Source organism: Oryctolagus cuniculus, chromosome 2, assembly GCF_051225735.1.
Source record: "Oryctolagus cuniculus isolate XC-2025 breed Fujian yellow rabbit chromosome 2, ASM5122573v1, whole genome shotgun sequence".
NCBI lineage: Eukaryota > Metazoa > Chordata > Mammalia > Lagomorpha > Leporidae > Oryctolagus > Oryctolagus cuniculus.
This window is the reverse complement of record NC_142868.1, coordinates 111,258,688-111,277,154: the sequence shown is the minus strand read 5'-3', so window position 1 is coordinate 111,277,154 and position 18,467 is coordinate 111,258,688. Positions and strand designations below refer to the sequence as shown.

Here is an 18,467-nt window from a genome sequence, read left to right as displayed (position 1 = left end):
GGGCCTGGAAAGAATAAAAAAAATGGTACCATCATAAGGAATCTGACAAAAATAGGAGCAGCGAGGAGCAGTTGAAGCAACTTAATCAGGAAAAGGAATCTCAGAGGTGGCTTATCTGTCTGGAAGTACCTAGGAGCTAGCATGGTTAAATGAGAAATTCATTTCAGTTCACTGGCCTCTGGAGCATAGAATCCAGGTCAATGGACAAAATTTGCTGGTGAGAGATGAGTGCCTATGGAAAGAAAGACTATAAATATTTGGAGCTACTATGAGCCTTGGAAAGCTGGTCTCTAGCCCCTGGAAAGTCAAAGGGCTTGCATTCAATCATGTCCAAACCAATGTGTCACTGAAGGATGTATTCTATCAGTTTCTCAAAGTCTGACCCATTACAACAGTCTGCATAGTAAATATTATCTTCTGAATTTTGAAGCATTTTAATGAACAAATGTTAACATCACTTCAAAAAGTGCATATTGTTAGAAAAACAAAGGAATATATCTTGGTAGCACAATAAGATTTCGGGGGAATTTCTAAGATCAGAGAAGTCATTGGGCCCCATCTTAAGCTGGCATTGCAACAACAATACGAAATGCAACAACAAAGAATATGTTGTCACCCATCCTTGGGTGTGAATCTTTGTTTTCCATCTAATGGCAACATGGCCCCTAACCCTTGTGAGTGTCTGTCATCCCATCTATAATCCATGAGTATTAGCTCCTACTTTGCAAGCTCATGGTAACGGTGGGTACAGTAGAGTGTACTTATCACAGCTTATCATAGCTTGTCGCAACTGTGGCAGGGAGGAAGCAACTGGTGGATAAGAGCTGGTCTTGCGGGCTCAGAGCCACACAGCCTAAAACATCATCCATGTAAACAAGACTCCCTTTTTAAAAGTTTTTGTTGTTTATACTATTAATTTCAGAGGAAGAGAGAGAGAAAGGCTTATGCATGCGTGTGTATGCATACACACACACACACACAGAGAGAGAGAGAGAGAGAGAGAGAGAGAAAGCCCCAATCTCCTGGTTCACTCCATATGCCTGTAATGGCCAGAGCTAGGCCAGGCCAAACCTAGGAACTCAATCCAGATCTCCCTCATGAGTGGAAGATTATCCACTTCTACACTTGTGTCTCACCCATGGTCAAGTTAGGAGGCTGTTATTATTATTTTGTAAGGTTCCTGTGAAGTGAGAAATAGAGGAAATTAGTCCATGTTCAGTGCACAGAACAAAACACCTGATACATAGTAAATACTCAGTAAGATTTAGTCATTCCTAATATTATTCTTAAATTATTGTTATTGTCTGCTCTTCTTAGAATAAGAAGGTCAAGAGATCCAAATGTAACAATGTAAAATAAATGCCCAGCAGAATCAATAAGTTAATCATGGATGCATTTCTCTGATCATTGTATCTTCCTCTATTGTTGATTCCATAGCTTTTCTGAAAGCCAAACCAGCTGCTTGTGTGCTGATACTTCAAAAGCCATGGAAACTGGAATGACGAATATGTTGTTTTAGGTGCAAACATTTTTGAAATCCTTGCATACAAGAGATCTTCAAAAAGTTCATAGAATATACCATATATGTTATGAAAAAATTATGCATAGATGTCAAGAAGTGTTTGCACCAAAATGACCTAATCTTTTTAAAAAAATCTATTTATTTGATTGAAAATCAGAGCTACAGAAAGATGCAGGAAAAAGAGAGAGAACTTCTATCTGCTGCCTCACTCCCCAGATAGCCACAACAGCCAGGGCTGGGCCAGACCCAAGCCAGGAAACCTGAGCTTCTTCCAGGTCTCCCAAGTGGGTGGCAGGGGCCCAAACACTTGGGCCATCTTCCGCTGCTTTTCTCAGACCACTAGCAGGGAGCTGAATTTAAAGTGGAGCAGCTGAGACATGATCCAGTGCCCATATAGGATGTCAGTGTCACAGGTGGTGGCTTAACCTGCTATGCCACAATGGTGGTCCCCAAAATGAGCTTATCTTTTAATTCTGTTTTACATAATCTTTTTAAAAAAGATTTATTTATTTACTTATTTATTTGGAATACGAGTTACAGAGAGAGAGAAAAAAAGAGAGACAAAGGCAGAGACAGAAAGACAGAGATATTCCATTCACTAGTTCACTCCCCAAATGGCCACAATGGCCAGAGCTGGGCCTGGCTAAAGACAGGAGTTAGGAGCTAGGAGCTTCACCCAGGTCTCCCAGGTGGGTGCAGGGACCCAAGCACTTGGGACATCTCCAGCTGCTTTTCCAGGTGCCTTGGCAGGGGGCTGGATCAGAAATGGAGCAACCAGAACTTTAATTGGTGCCTATGTGGGATGCTAGCATCAGAGGTGGCGGCTTAATCTTCTGAGCACAATACCAGCCCCATGTTTTCCATAATTTTTTGGAAATACTTTTGGGCAACCTCCAAATACTGCCACTGAATGTCAAGTTGTGTTATGGGTACAGCATTTTTCTTCCTTTCCTAGTGTTAAATCCACATTTGAGGATGAAATCATTGAGCGTATTTTCTTCTTGAAAGAAGTGACTCAGCGCGATCTTCGCAAGAGATTCCTTTGCTTTGCTCAGAACTCCATCGGGAACGCAACCCAGTCCATTCAGCTGAAGGAAAAGAAAGGAGGTGAGCTGGAAGTTTGCCCTGGAGAAATGGGTGCCCCAGCTTTCGCCTCTGAGAGGAGGAATTTTCCTAAAGAATGGTTATGATGAAGATAACAGTGAATATTTTCTAGGTGCCAGACCCTGCATTAGCCTACTTACTGCCCTGATGAAACACACAATCTGGTAATTCCTTGTCAGTGACTCAGAGCTGATCCTGTTAGCTAGCATCCTGTGTTGGAAAAGCCTGTCATTCGTTAAATCATTCATTCATTCCATCTACAAATACCTACAGGGCATGCCCTACATGGCAGGGACCATGTTAAGATGAAGCTCCCTTTCCTCTTAACCTTTGCTGGCTTCCAAATCCAGAAAGCACAATGGATTCCTGTTTTGGTGGATGGAGAATGGAGGAGAGAAGTAATCTTTCTCAATGTGTAGAATATTTTTAAAATCACATATCATAGCCTGTTTAATTTTTTTTGATATTTATTTTTTATTTTATTTGAAAAACAAGGTTACAAAGAGAGGTAGAGCCAGAGAGAGAGAGGTCTTTCATCCGCTGGTTCATTCCCCAAATGACTGCAACAGCCAGAGCTGAGCTGATCCAAAGCCAGGAGCCAGGAGCTTCTTCTGGGTACAGGGCCCAAGCACTTAGGCCATCTTCTGCTGCTTTCCCAGGCCGTAGCAGAGAGCTGGATCAGAAGTAGAGCAGCTGGGACTCGAACCAGCGCCCAAATGGGATGCTGGCATTGCAGGCCAGGGCTTTAACCTGATATGCCACAGCACCAGCCCCATATCAAAGCCTTTTAAACCAATACAGTAGGCCAGTGCTGTGACTCACTTGGCTAATCCTCCACCTGTGGCGCTGACACCCCAGGTTCTAGTCCCAATTGGGGTGCCGGATTCTGTCCCAGTTGCTCCTCTTCCAGTCCAGCTCTCTGCTGTGGCCCCGGAGGGCAGTGGAGGATGGCCCAAATGCTTGGGTCCCTGCACCCACATGGGAGACTAGGAGGAAGCACCCAGCTCCTGGCTTCGGATCAGCGCAGTGCTGGCCGTGGCAGCCATTAGGGTAGTGAACCAACGGAAGGAAGACCTTTCTCTCTGTCTCTCTCTCTCTCACTGTCTGACTCTGCCTGTCAAACGAAAAACAAACAAACAAACAAACAAACAAACAAAAAAACTAGAAATTCTAGGTAAGGAACTCAGTAGAGTCCTCCCCATCCCACCCCATCTGCCATTATACTTCCTAAGATTTTAAGAACCTGTGATCAACCGAAATCTGAAAGCATTAAATGGAAAATTCCAGAAATAAACAGTTGTAAGTTTTATATTACACATCTTTTCATAATATGATGAAATCACAAGCTAGTCCCCACCATCCTGTCTCATGTAGCTCATGACTTTCTTTGCCCAATGTATCCATGCTGTATGTGCTACTCTACTTTTACTATCTTGATTATCGGATCAGCTGTCATAACATCATGGTGCTTACATTCAAGTTACTCTCCTGTTCTTAAAAATGACCCCAAAATGTAAGAATAGTGATACTAGAAGCTTGTATGTACCAAAGAGAAGTCAAAAATACCTCTCACATCATCACAAGAAGAAAGATGAGTACAATTCAGGAAGACTTTCTAAGAGTGAGATCCAATTCACAACTTTCATGTCAGTACCTTGTTATAATGGATCCTGCCTAATTTATAAATTAAACTTTATTATAGGTATGCATAGGAAAAAACAATATATCTAGAATTCAGTGTTATTTCTAATTTCAGACATCCACAGGGCCTTTTATAAAAAGATTTATCTATTTATTCGAAAGGCAGAATTACAGAGAGCGAGAGCGAGAGCATGAAAGAGAGAGAGGTCTTCCATTCGCTGGCCCAGTCCCCAAATGGCTGCAATGGTTACAGCTGGGCCAGTCTGAAGCCAGGAGTCAGGAGCTTCCTCCTGGTCTCCTACGTGGGTGCAGAAGCCCAAGTACCCGCGTTCCCGGGTGCATTAGCAGGCAGCTGGAAGGGAAATGGAGCCGCCAGGATCCAAACCAGTGCCCACATGCAATGCCAGTGCTGCAGGCAGTGGCTTTATTTACTATGCCCCAGTGCCAGCCCCAGTCCACAGGGTTCTGAAACATGTCACCCCGAGCTGAAGAGGAATCTTCTCTGGCTTTTACTATTCTTAGGATGCCCCGAGATGAAATGGGTGTCACTCATTCATTCAATCTACAGAGAGGGTTTGAATATTTGTGAGGCTTACAGGAGACAGAGTTTTGCCTGCCCTGGGCTTCCTTCAGCTGAGGTGTGTAAAACACCCCTTGCCTCAGGTCCCACGGAGGCTCCAAAGGTAACTCCTGGTCTCAGGAAGTTTAAACGTTCGTATGGATGTCAGCACGTGCGAGTAGGTTACACGGATGCGAACGGCGTGTGTGGCTGTTTATGTGAGGGAAAACCCGTCACGTGGCTACGGTAAATCAGGTCACCCTGAGTAGGAACTTCTCCTGGGATCTCTCGAGTTTCCTGTAAGGTGCTTCCCTCAACCATACTTTGAGATGTCCTCGGGTTCCAGAGAGAGACTGCCATAGCAGGTGATCTGGGTAAGGTAACAGCGCGAGGGAACGCCGCCTCGGCTTCAGCTCACGGCCGCCACTTTTCCCCAGTGGTGTTCGTGTACATCCTGCTCGGCACCGTGTTGACCCTGCTGGCCGTGCTCACGGCGAGTGCTGTCCTCTACACGTACTGGATTGAAATAGCGCTGCTGTGGCAGAGCTGCCAGAACAAGGATGAGACGCTCGGAGGTAAGGCCACCCAGCACGCCACCCAGCATGCACCCTTCCAAGCTGGTGTTGGTGCTACGTTGTCCAGGATGGTAGGGCATACCACCGCTACCCGTCAGCTTCCCTCCCTGAGGGAACTTAGGAAAGACTCTCAGGTGCTCCCTGCCCTAGGGGGCAGAATAGGAGGGAGGAGCTCAAGAAATGACTGCTTCCTGATGGACAGAGTCATGTCCCACAGCTTTGGAGACCTTCTTCCAGGTCTGGGGGCTTCACACTGGGCAAGGGAAGGGAAACATTCGTTTTTTACTCCAGTTAACAAGGCTCTTGGATAATGATGCTATTGGGGGAGTATATGGGGGTATGAAAATGATATCTCTCTCTGCTGACCAACCTAAAGAGCAACTCAGCATCCTTGGGCTTTGGTTTTCTTCTCTATAAAATAAGATGACAATAGCTTCAGCCCCAAAGATGCTGAGGCCTCCTTGAGTTGAGACGTAGCAAGCATTTAGAATGGCACCGAGCAGGTGCATCCCAGCATGCGGCAGCCACGTGTATTAATTACATTAATTGTCACAGCAATCTCGCAAGCTAGACAAGGAGAGATGAAGTCATTTGCCCCAAATTGAACCACTGGAAGCTATGGGAGCCAGGTCATATGACTTAAGAAACCCCATTAGCTATTAGTTAGCCTCGTCTTCAAAATGAGGAGCACGGTGCAATGACACCAAAGTAGTAGGTGTCATTTTATAGAAGTTCTATAAAATGCAAGTGCAACTACTATTAATGGAGTATTTCTCATTTTTCCTATGAGACAGCATGAGGATCATCATTCATGTTTGCTTCTTTAAGATAGAGGAGCTGCTTCTGTTCTCCAAGGTTAGAATGTTTGTGGTTTTAGTGAATGATTCTGCTGTTTGGAATGAGCTTTCTGCTGCATTTCAGGGATAATTATTATCTCATGGGGAAGCTCCTCCAAACTCAAGTACTTTTCTCTCATAAAGAATCCAGGAAAAGCTCTCAGATCACTGGGGAGAAGACTAATTTTAAGAGAAATAATCAAGAGGTTGGTGTTTGCCGCAGTGGTTGGCACACTGGTTGGACATTGCTTCCCATGTTGCAGGGCCTTGGTTCAAGCCCATCCTCCACTTCTGACTCCACCTCCTTGCTAATGTGAGCCTTGGGAGGTAGCGGAGGATGACTCAGCTCCCACTCACATGGAAGACCCAGGTGGAGTTCCTGGTCCCTGGCTTCAACCTGGCCCATACCCAGCTGTTGAGGGTATTTGGGAAATGAATCAGTGAATTGGAAATCTCTCTCTCCCTCTCTCTCTTTTTCATGTTCCTCCTTATCAAACAGTTAAAAAAAGGCATCAGTCACATCTGTGTTTAGGCTAATTTTTTTCAGAATACATTCTAGAAATCCTTAAGCCTAAATTGTTTTGACATCTATTTTTTAAAAATACTAATTTTTCCAAGTTGAGCTGATTAACCAATGGCTTAATGTTTTCCCTAGGCGACTTCAGACTTCTTTTACTGAAATGCCATTCACCTACGATGCCAGAGCTTCTGTAGAAGAATAAACCCACAGTGAAACATTGTGTACTTTTACTTTGCAAAGGCTCCTTAATCAAACGTGAAGCAGTCAAGTTTGTAAGCACAGTGATGCAGCGCCATCTGCTGGCCAAACCGATATTGTTTAGCTTCATGCTGAATGTTCAACATTTTTTCTTTTTTAAAATATTTATTTACTTACTTGAAAGGCAGAGTGATGTGTGTGTGTGTGTGAAAGAGAGAGATTGAGAGAGAGAGAGAGAGAGAGAGAGATCAATCTTCCATTCACTGGTTCACTTCCTGAACCAGTAGCTGCAAACTGGCGCTGGTCCAGGCCTAAGCCAGGAACCTGGAGCTCCATCTGAATCTCCCACATGGGCGGCAGGAGCCCAAGCACTCAGGCCATCTTCTGCGGCTTTCACCGGCAGGGAGCTAGGGTGTAGGGAGAACAGCGATTATTTGAACCTGTGCTCTGATAAGGGATTCTGGCATCCCAAGCAGTGTCTTAACCAGCTGTTCCAGAATGCTGGCCCTTCCTCAAAACTTTAGAGATGCAGAATGTTAGAATTGTGGTGGCCCTACTCTACACTCTCTAATTTTATCACTGAAGAAATTGAGTTACCTGATTATGGAGAAATCCTGGTTTTCTGGGGTTCCACATGGATACGGAAGGAACAGTAGCAACTTGGGATGTTTCCCTGCGCAGCATGTACCTGCCCGCCACAAGCGAGTCTCTTTCTTCCCGACCTGGGCTCCTGGTCTCTGGGCCCTGCCTTCTCTGTTGCTGGTTTTCTCTCCACTGACACCTCTGAGAGCCCTGTGGAACAGGCATGCCGCCAGGTGGCATCAGCCCCGGCGCTGCCGTTTGCTGTGTGGCAGCAACATGAGGCTGGGAGAGGTCTTCCAATAGTCAGTGGAAAAGATGGAATTAAAACATAAGTTGATTTTGGTGCAAAAAGTAATAAAATCCAAGCATCGTTTTTTCATAATACACTTTGTCCAGAAATTATTTTGAAGACTTCTCATATGCATGGGATTCAAAAGTCATTTGCATCAAAATAAACTTACCTTTTATTATTATTATTTCTGAATTAGCCTTGTACCATTTCTTAGGGGGTGTGGGAAGTGTTGAAATGTGAACTGGCCATGACCCCTTCTCAAGTTTATGATTTTCTCTTGTATTTTCTATCTTTCTTTTCTTTTTTAAAAGATTTGTTTATTTATTTTAAAGTCAGAGTTATACAGAGAGAGAAGGAGACACAGAGAGAGAAGTCCCCCACCTGTTGGTTCACTCCCTTGATAGCCACAATAGCTGGAGCTGAGCTAATCCAAAGCCAGGAGCCAGGAGCTTCCTCCAAATCTCCCATGTGGGTGCAGGGGCCCAAGAAATTGGGCCATCTCCCACTGCTTTCCCAGGCCATAGCAGAGAGCTGGATCAGAAGTGGAGCAGCCAGGACTTGAACCAGCGCCCATATGGGATGCTGGCACTGCAGGCGGTGGCTTTACTCGCTACTCTACAGCGCTGACCTCCGATTTTCTATCTTTCTTCCAGTTACTTCTTTAGCATTTCCCAATCACCAGTGAGCGTTTATGATCATATAATCAAAAGAAGGATATCGGCTTTAAAATATCCTAAAACTGGTTGCATTCATATGGCTTCCGGTCTAGAAGGAAAGGGAGGGGGATATTTATCTCCTATCTGCTCTATGAGCCAGACACAGAGCACTTGCATCACGCAACCTTGGAGACAGCTGGCTTGCGAGCTAGTGTCCTTTTTTAGCTGTGGGCATTCAGATGTTGGTAAGGTGCTGTCAGCTCTCTTGGGGGGAGTTTGTTGTGCGGTGGAGGCCATGTGTTGAGTCTCAGCTGTGCCTGGCTCACTGGATCCTGTCACCTTTGATGGAGCCAACCCCTCTTTGATCTGTAGCTAATGAGACAGAAACACTGCAGAGGCACAGAGAACTCCCAGGAACTCCGGAGCAAGTGTGATTTTATCACAAAGGGTCCCTGCTGTGTGATCCAAACCCAGAGGGCTTCCTGAAGGAAAGTTTGGTTTTGGATGGTCAGTCGTACCAGTCAGCAGTAGGATTTCTGGAGATTTTTAGTTTTTAAATCCATTCTATGAGGATTCTCAGTTTCTTTCTTCCCCATTTACCAAGTGCTTCAAGCATGTGCATATGGACTATGATATTAGAAAGAGTGGCTTATGTTGCTTATGGTGCCTCTTTCTCAGATGAAAAGGAATTTGATGCCTTCGTATCCTATGCGAAATGGAGCTCTTTGGAGGGTGTGGCCTCGCCATCGCTGAGTGAGGAACTCCTGGCTTTGAATCTGTTCCCTGAGGTTTTGGAGAACAAGTATGGATACACCTTGTGTTTGCTGGACAGAGATGTGGCTCCGGGAGGAGGTAGGTCCCTTGTGCTAAGACAAAACAAAGAATGCAAAGGGCACCTGGAGGCTTGCCAGCTCTCAGTTGGTTCTTCCTTTCTGTTGGAATGTACAACTTCTAGGCGTTGTCATGAATTCGTCTATCTTGAGTGGCTCCCCAGATCAGCATGTTCCAGAGACATATGTCATCATTCAGAGAAAAAAATAATAATGTGGGGGCCCTTTGGGGACTTTCCAGAACCAAGATGCCCTTCCTGCCCCTTGCACAGGAAGGTGTCTCTCTCATTCCAAAAAGCAGGCCTGTTGCTTTCTGGGGCTCTGCTCTAAACCTCAGCACTGGGTCAGGCATGGGTAAGCTCGGATCTCCCATGAAAGGGCTAGACTTCAGCCTGTCTCTCTCCCGGGCCATTCTACAATCACCATTGTCCTTGCCAGCCCTGGGGTTCCCATGAGTTCTGTTCCTGGTGGAATCAATAATTTGGGGTGGCTGATACAGAGGAGGAATGTAAAATTGGGAGTCACTAGACACTAGAGTGTATCTTTAATTACTGATGGTGCTAGATTAAATCTTGTCTCCTTTGCTCCTTACATAAGAGTATCTATCCCCAGGAAGCCTCTGGTTAGAACTGCCATCCTAGGTTATTGTGACCCAAGGTTTAACTGTATTAATTACAAATGATTAAATTCCTTATTTCCAGTGTATGCAGAAGACATTGTGAACATCATTAAGAAAAGCAGAAGAGGAATCTTTGTCTTGAGCCCCAACTATGTCAATGGACCCAGTGTCTTTGAACTGCAGGCAGCAGTAAATCTTGCCTTGGATGATAAAACTCTGAAACTAATTTTAATTAAGTTCTGTGCATTTGAAGAACCAGAATCTCTACCTCATCTTGTGAAAAAAGCTCTAAGGGTTTTGCCCACTGTCACATGGAGAGGCATAAAATCCGTGCCTCCCAGTTCCTGGTTCTGGACCCAGATACGCTACCACATGCCTGTTAAAAACACAAAAGGATTCACATGCAACAAATTCAAAACTATGTCATGAATTTTTTTTTTCCACTGGAAAGGATTCGGCAAGACAGACACCACTGGGAGGAGCTCCCAGCTTAGAGAATGTGGACTGGGCAAGAACACCCTCCCCTCCAGCCCCTGGGAGGAGAGAGGACACACAGCCTGAATCAGACTCATGGAAAAGCAAATCTTCTTCCTGCCCCAAGCAGGCTGGACAGGCACAGGAAGGAGCCTAAGGCTGTGGTTTAGAGTCTCTGACTCCTGGACAGGACAGGGAAAGTGTGAATTCTTTCGAACTCTGTGTGCGTTCAGCTCACAATGCCCCCAGCACGTCCCCAGTGGTCTGAGTGAAATCTGCAGGTACAGGTGCCCCTGCTTTGTGGCTATGGACTGTCATGGCTGCCATGTATTTTACACTTGACTTCTACACATGCAATCAGATAAACACCATTTCATTAGAACCAAGGGATTTTAACTGTGCCCAAACGTTTTCTATACAGAAGACAATTCATTTAAAACACACATATTTTTATTTTTAATAGACATATAGAGATTAGACAGATTTGTGTGGTACAGTGTAACACTTAAATGCATGCATACAGTATCAGTTCAGGGCATTTGGCAGGCCCATCGCCTTAAACATCCATCATTTCTTTTGTGTTGGGAACATTTACAATCCTCTCTACTGGCTGTTTTGAAATATTCACGCACCTGTTGTCAGCCATAGTTACCTGCTATGACTCTTGCACTATGTTCATTCATCGACTCTGGAGTGTGGGAATGAAGTGTGAAAGAATGAGAGACCAGTGAGACACAAAGTGTTCAGGGCTACAATCAGTGTCTGCTGTGTCCTTGTGGGCAATAACCCCTCTGGGTAAATGGACTACAGACACTCCTCAGCTTACGATGGGGTTGCATCCAGATAAATCCATCGCTAAAATAAAAAAAAAATCACAAGGCCAAAAACGTGCTGAATCTGCCTAACTGACTGAGCATCCTGGCTGAACATCACAGCACACTGTAGAGCGGGAGCATTTCCCTCCTGACCTCAGGGCTGAGGGGAAGCTGCCGCTACTGCTGCTTAGCATCACCCAAGAGGACGCACAGAGCCAGACCAGGAGAAGATCCAGATTCCAAATTCCAAGTGTGATTTCTACTGAGCACATGTTGCTTTTGTACCATTGTAAGTCAAAAAAACTTAAGTCAGACCATTATAAATAAGGGACTGTTTATAGAAAAGGGGCACCTGCCACTGGGCAGATGTGGTCTATCCAGTCTATGGGTATGGGGGACAAGGTAGGGATAATTTCAATTCTTTATTGTTCTGCTGGCCAGAGGCCTTTGGGAAGAGCTTAAAGTACATAGCCTTGCTCTGTGCTGCTGGCGGTTGAGACCAGCTGAGCCCAAATCATCAAGGTCCCTGAAGAGACAAGGCATTGACCATCAACAAACTAGAAAGGTGGTGGCAAGGGTCAGCAGTCATGCAGGTATCTGGGGAATAAGTGTGTATGCAGGTAAAAGGCAGCAAGACTGGAGTTGGAATAGAGCTGTTGTCCGAGCCCTTGGCCTGTTAAGGCTGGCACTCCTGTGTGTTTCTGGACCTTGTAATGGCAACTTCAGTCCACTGAGTGGCAGGCTGGTGTGCTTGAGGGCCAAGTTGTTCCTGGTAGCCAAGGCCAATTTCCTTCCTATCCATTTCTTTATGAGACCTCATTGTGCAGCTGAAACAGGGTTGTATGTAGTTCTGCATGGACCACGTAAAGCCTTCACGCTCTGTCATCCTCAGTGGGGTGGAGTGATTCATCAACTGAACAATAAAGAAAAGCAACGTCTGGTCTCATTCGTGTGCAGTGTGTCATGGCCTCCATTCTGAAGGTGATCCGCATTCAGAGTGGCTCTTAGAAGCCATTGTCATGCGGCCCCTTGGGTCCTGGGTGAAATGCTCTTCTGATCTTTCTCCACAGAGGCACCCACATCATAAAAACCGCGGTGGCTTTGGCACCAAGTGGCATCCTTGTTGGAAATGTCAGTGATAAAGTTAACGAGGAGTTACAGGGTATAGATTACGCCTGGAGGAAGTTTCTTGTGGGGAGGATCATTGCAGGGTCTCAGCAGGGAGGAACCCACATTGTCATTGTGCCCTTATGCTTTGGTGATGGCCAGGAGCCCAGGCCCTCCTGCCAGCCACTCTGTCAGATCCACAGCTCAGAAACCTCCGGGTTCATCAGAGGCCAGTCCATCCAGGTTTGCCTTATTCTAGGATAGATACTGCCACAGCATAGCCATTTACAAGGCTAGAGCTTTGTCCTTAGCTTTGTGAAGAAATCTCAGGTTTGGACCTACACAGAGTGAGACCTATTTAGCACTGACACTAATGGCATGCACTCTTTCTCAGCTAGAGGGTACAGTGAAGATGACAAATTAGCATTCCGGATGAAGGGTTATATATACTTATTACATGTAAATAAACCAAAGTAAAAAGGTCAACCAAAACAAATATTCCATGAGTGGGACACTGTGATTGAACAACTGGACTTAGTGGAATACAATTAGAAATAGAGTATGATTTTATCACAGTACCTGCTAAATCTGGCTCCTGGCTTACACCTGTTGGTTGTGTATAATTTTTCAACAGTCTTTTTCACTCTGAAAAAATATCCTACTTTGTGTGATGGCCACCCTGCCTCTCACACACACTGTAGAATACTCGCTACTGACTCTGCATCATATCTCAGTTCTCTCAGCTTGCCAGTCTCTGGAATTTTTAAAAGACTAATTTATTCAAAAGGCAGGCTGACAGAGAAGGGGAGACAGAGAAGATGTTCCATCTGCTAGCTCCCCCAAAGGTTATAACAACCTCATCTGGGCCAGGCCAAAGCCAGGAGCCAGTAACTCCAATCTGGTCTTCTACATGGGTGGAAAAGACCCAAGGACTTGGGCCATCTTCTGCAGCCTTCCCGGGCATGTTAGCAGGGAAGCAGGATTGGAAAGAGAATAGCTAATACACAAACCTGTGCTGCAATACAGGATGCTATCATGGCAAGTGGTGGCTTAACGTGCTGTGTCATCATACTGGCCCCCTTTGGGGATTTTAATATCTAGCTTTGTCATCTAGATTATTTCCAGGTTGTAATTCCAGGTAAGAAGAAATAAACATACATTGCCCTGTTTCTCCCTCTCGTTTCAGTCTTAAAACCTGGATAAGATGTGTAGATGATCAGTCTGATCTGAAAAGTAAACAGAAGTAGGCTTGCTAGAAGAGCCAAGAGTTCAACTCCACAAGTCTACATCAGTGATAACAAAACAGGTCCAGAGGAGACACTAGTTCTGGTCTGAAGACCAGGAAACGGGTTTCCTCCCACTTCGGCATTGTTTTCCTTCTCTATCTCCCAGTGCCCAGCCCATAAGCTGTCCTGTGCTGGAAGCAGTAGTACCATCCACAGCGGCGGCATTAAGAACCTTCAAGAAGAGGCTGATGGTGTGGCGTAGCATGTAAAGCCACTGTCTGCAATGCCAGTATTCCATATGGGTGCCAGTTTGAGACCTGGCTGCTCCGCTTCCGATGCAGCTCTCTGCTACGGCCTGGGAAAGCAGTGGAAGATGGCCCAAGTCCTTGGGCCCCTGCACCCATATGGGAGACCCAGAAGAAACTCCTGGCTCCTGGCTTCGGATTGGCTCAGCTCTGGACATTGCAGCCATATGGGGAGTGAACTAGTGGATGGAATCTCTCTCTCTCTCACCCTCTCCCCCCACCCCTTCTGCCTCTCTAACTTTTCCTTTCAAATAAATAAATCTTTTCTTAAAAAAAAAAAAAAAGAACCTTCAAGAGCCCATATTTCCTAAAAGGGGAAGAGTCCAGCACTTGGATATAAGAAGCTGGGGTCACAAGAGGGTGTGGCAAATCTCCCCCAGTATTTTCTCTCTGCCCTCTTATCATTTGGCTGCATGGGTGGAAGAAGAGTGGGGCCCCAAGCCCCAGTGCCATTTCCAAATGGCAAAGAGGAGGTGAGGAGACTCAGGGAAGCAGAAAGCAGTGTGGGAATTGAAGGCAGAGAGGAGCTCAGGAAAACAAATCTGTCAAGCTGTTGATGGGGCTCTGCCCCAGACTGCCCATGTCTGCTTTGACCCTGAATGGGATATCATGAACTTTGAGAATTGCATTATGGGATGTACCACTTCCTGTGAGGCTTAGACAGGCCACTGGAAGGTGAATACCTGAGCTGGCCCCAAATAGAGCCAAAAGGTTGTGAAACATCATGAAGACTGAAACCACAATGCTGATTGATGTTTGCGAACTTCATCCCACTGGGTCCATTGCCTGCCACAGCAAAAACTAACACACCCTACCTGGGATTTCAGTAAGACCTGAGTTGTATAACAATAATACTGAAAACATCCAAGAGTAATCTGTTGAATGAAAAACAAAACAAAATCAATCAAACAAAAAGAAGTTATTTTCTGGTAGGATTTTCACTGTAGGTACATGTAACACATAAAAGTAATATCAACACGAATGAAGGAGAGTAGGAAGAATTGTATGGTGTAAGATTTGTACAGAAAACTCCAGTGTTTTGATTCTATGTAGGATATGAAAAAATAGTATATTTTAATACATTGGACAACTACTAAGAAAACAAATATTGAGCTTTGCATGATGAAAAAGGAATAGATTTGCCAAAAGGACATTCGGTGCGTGCACCGAATAACAATGCTTCAAAATGTTTGAAGGAAAAACTAACAGATGAAAAGGAGAAATAGTCAAATCTACAATTACAGTTGGATTTTTTCTCTCAGAATTACATTGGAAAAGAGAAATGCAAGCAAGATATGGAAGAATTGAGCAGCACCACTTGGTTGGTGGATCTGAGGATCTGCCTGGCAATTATACCACACTCCATCTAGCAACAGCAGAACACAAGTTCTTTGGATATGCTCATAGAACTTTTGCCAAGGTATACCATATCCTAGATCATAAAAACATTAGCAAGAATTTAAAAGCTGGAATAAGGGTCTGTGTTGTGGCGCAATAGGTTAAATTTCTGCCTGGGATGCCAGCATCCCATATGAGCCCCAGTTTGAGTCCTGACTACTCTACTTCTGATCCAGTTCCTTGCTAATGAGCCTGAGAAATCAGGGGATGATGGCCTAAGTACTTGGGCCCCTGCTCCCACGTAGGAGACCCAGATGGAGTTCCAGGCTCTGGCTTTCAGCCTGTCCTTGTTCTGGCTGTTGGCAGCCATTTGGGGGAGTGATTCAGCAAATCTCTCTTTAACTCTGCCTTTCAAATAAATAAATAAATGAATATTTAAAAAACTGAAATAATGAGAAGTAGTTTCTGTGTTTATAGTGGGTTTAGACTAATAATTATTAGCAGAAAGATGCCAGGAAAAATCTCAGAACACTTGGAAATTAAACAACACATGGATAAATCCATAGGTAAAAGAGGGAGTCTTGAGGGAAATTGATAATGTTTTCAAGTGAGTGCAAATGAAAATAGTGCTAAAATCTATAAGGTGAAACAAAAGCTGTGTTTAGGGGGAAGCCTATGTTGTTAAGTGTTTATGTTGGAAAAGAAAAATATCTCAAGATAATAATCTAAGTTTTCACTTTAGGAAGAAAGAAGAAAATAATACATAAATAAATAAATAAAAACAGAGACTGATGCCATTGAATATCAGAAAACAATAAGGAAAATCAATATATCGAAAGCTTATTTTTTTGAAAAGATCAATAAAACTGAAAGAAACTTAGCAAGATGAAACAAGAATAAAGGAGAGAAGACACAATTACTAGTATCAGAAGTGAACGGATCTCACTATAGATGCTGCAGGTCTTCAGAGGATAATAGAGGGATATGTAATATGTTGTATGGTTACATATTTGACAACCTAAACAAAATAGATTCTTAAAAACCACAAACTTGGGCCCAGTGTTGTGGCTCATCAGGTTAAGCTGCCACTTGCGATGCCAGCATCCCACATGTACATTTGTTCGAGTCCCAGCTGCTCTGCTTTCAATCCAACTCTCTGCTCATGAGCCTGGGAAAGCAGTAGATTGTGGCCAAAATTCTCAGGTTGCTACCCGCCATCCGGGAAACTCAGAATTCTGGACCTCTGGCTTTAGCCTGGACCACACCTGGCTGATGTAGCCATTTAGGGAGTGGGCCAGCAGATAGAAAACCTCTGTCTCTGTCTCTCTCTCTCTGTGTCTCCTTTCTCTGTATGTAACTCTACCTTTCAAATAAATAAATAAATAAATATAAAAAAAAAGTTGAAAAGCTCACCCAAGATTAAATATATAGCCTGAATTTAGCTTGAATTGGTCATACTTATAAAATAAATATATATTAACAATTCCAAAAAAATTACAGACCCAGATATTTTCACTAATTCTATCAAACAGTAAAACAAAAACAAAATACCAATTTCATAGTTTCTTCCAGTAAAAAGAAGAGGGAAGAACATTTACCAAATTGTATTTTGAGGTCATTATTTTCCTAATATCAAATCATAACAAAAAAAAAGTATAAGAAAAAAACTCATAGACCAACATTCTTCATGAATATTAACACAAAATATCAAGAAAATATTATCAAATTAAATTCAACAATATATTGATAAAATAATATACAATAACCAAATGGAGTATATCCTGGGTAAAGCTTGGCTTAAGAATCTTTGAAGGGGCCGGCACTGTGGCACAGCAGGTTAAAGCCCCAGCCTGCAACTCCAGCATCCATTATGGGCTCCAGTTTCAGTCCTGGCTGCTCCACTTCCAATCCAGCCCCCTGCCAATGCACCTGGGAAAGCAGCAGAAGATGGCCCTAGTGCTTGGGCCTCTGTACCTGCCTGGGAGACCTGGAAGAAGCTCCTGGCTCCTGGCTTTGGCTTGGCCCAGCTCTAGTTGTTGCAGCCATTAGGGGAGTGAAGTAGCAGATGGAAGACCTCTCTCTCTCTGTCTCTCAAATACATAAATAGATCTTTAAAAAATATATATATATATATGTGTGTGTGTGTGTGTGTGTGTGTATAAACTGATCACATAGGGGCAAGTCTCTGACCAGAATCTTTGTTCAGTTCAGCATCAACCACTGGCTTGCCCAACCTTTCTGTTCTGGGTCAGCTACCACCATGGAGAAAAACTATTCACAGAAGTACCAGGGCATCACAGGGTGCTGAGAACATACCTATCTATATTTGTGCATTTAAAGAGAGTTTTATGCATACCTGTCTGTATTTTTACATTTAAAGAGAGTTTTATCAATGAAGGGAAGCATTTATTTTGACTTGTAAAGCAGAGAATTAAAGAATTATTCTGAAATTTTAGGTCAATGCAAGCTCTTGAATCACCTGAAGTTTTTGTTCTAATTATCCAGAATTGACATTAGAGTCCTGTCCTTCTTTATCTCCTTTTTGGTGCCAATCCAAAGAATCCTGGTGGTCCTTGCCATCTGTCTGGAAACCCATCCATCTCCCAAGGCCAGTGTTGGGGAAAGAATGGCCTGACTTCCTTTCCTCAGTGTATCCTTTATAATTTAGGTTGCCATGTCCTTCCGTACTCAGGCAACTAATTGAGGATGGTACACCCTGCAGGAGACTCCCCTATCTGCAAGGCCTTAGCTGTGCCCAGCTGGAAGCAGGGTTTTGGGGGATTCCTTCTCCTGTTACCCTCACTTTATTGCTTCAGAGAAACTTCAAAAGAAGCAGAAACAAGCCTGATGCCATATTCTGTCAGGATGAGTTAAAAGGTCATCGTTCCCCAAGAACAACTTCCAACAGAATAATCAGTGTACCTGTCTTCTTTCGCCTGGTGTAGTTGTACTTGACTTTGCCAGGCAGCATTTGCACGCACTGTTGGAACTGAAGTCTGTTGCTTCTTCCTGAGCTCTTGTTCCTTTGTCAGGGCTCAAATTTCTATTCTTTTTTTAGGAAGAAAAGAGAAAACAGTGATAGAGAATTGGTCAGTGCTGTCCAGAAAGACGATTTGCTTTCCAAGCCTTTAGCTAGCAATTAAGCTGAATGGCCATAGATCAAGTTCTGGGCCATCAGCCCCCTAAATTGAAAGCCTGCATCCTGAGTTGGAGAGAAGTCAAGAGTTTTGACCTTGCTTTCAGGACAACAAATCTGAGCTCTGTTTCT

General features: G+C 44.1%; 1 protein-coding gene across 3 annotated transcripts in view; it reads left to right on the top strand.

The window, feature by feature from the left end:
• Positions 1–12,169, top strand: part of IL18RAP (interleukin 18 receptor accessory protein) — a 37,583-nt gene extending 25,414 nt beyond the window's left edge. For 2 of the 3 annotated variants that reach the window (XM_008253197.5, XM_089324682.1), the window contains 4 exons: positions 2,478–2,629; positions 5,264–5,401; positions 9,164–9,337; positions 10,017–12,169. In XM_008253197.5, the coding sequence (XP_008251419.4) occupies positions 2,478–2,629; positions 5,264–5,401; positions 9,164–9,337; positions 10,017–10,363 (811 nt within the window). In that variant the 3' untranslated portion in view covers positions 10,364–12,169. 3 annotated transcript variants of the gene reach the window in all.
• The last annotated feature ends 6,298 nt before the right edge of the window (positions 12,170–18,467 follow it).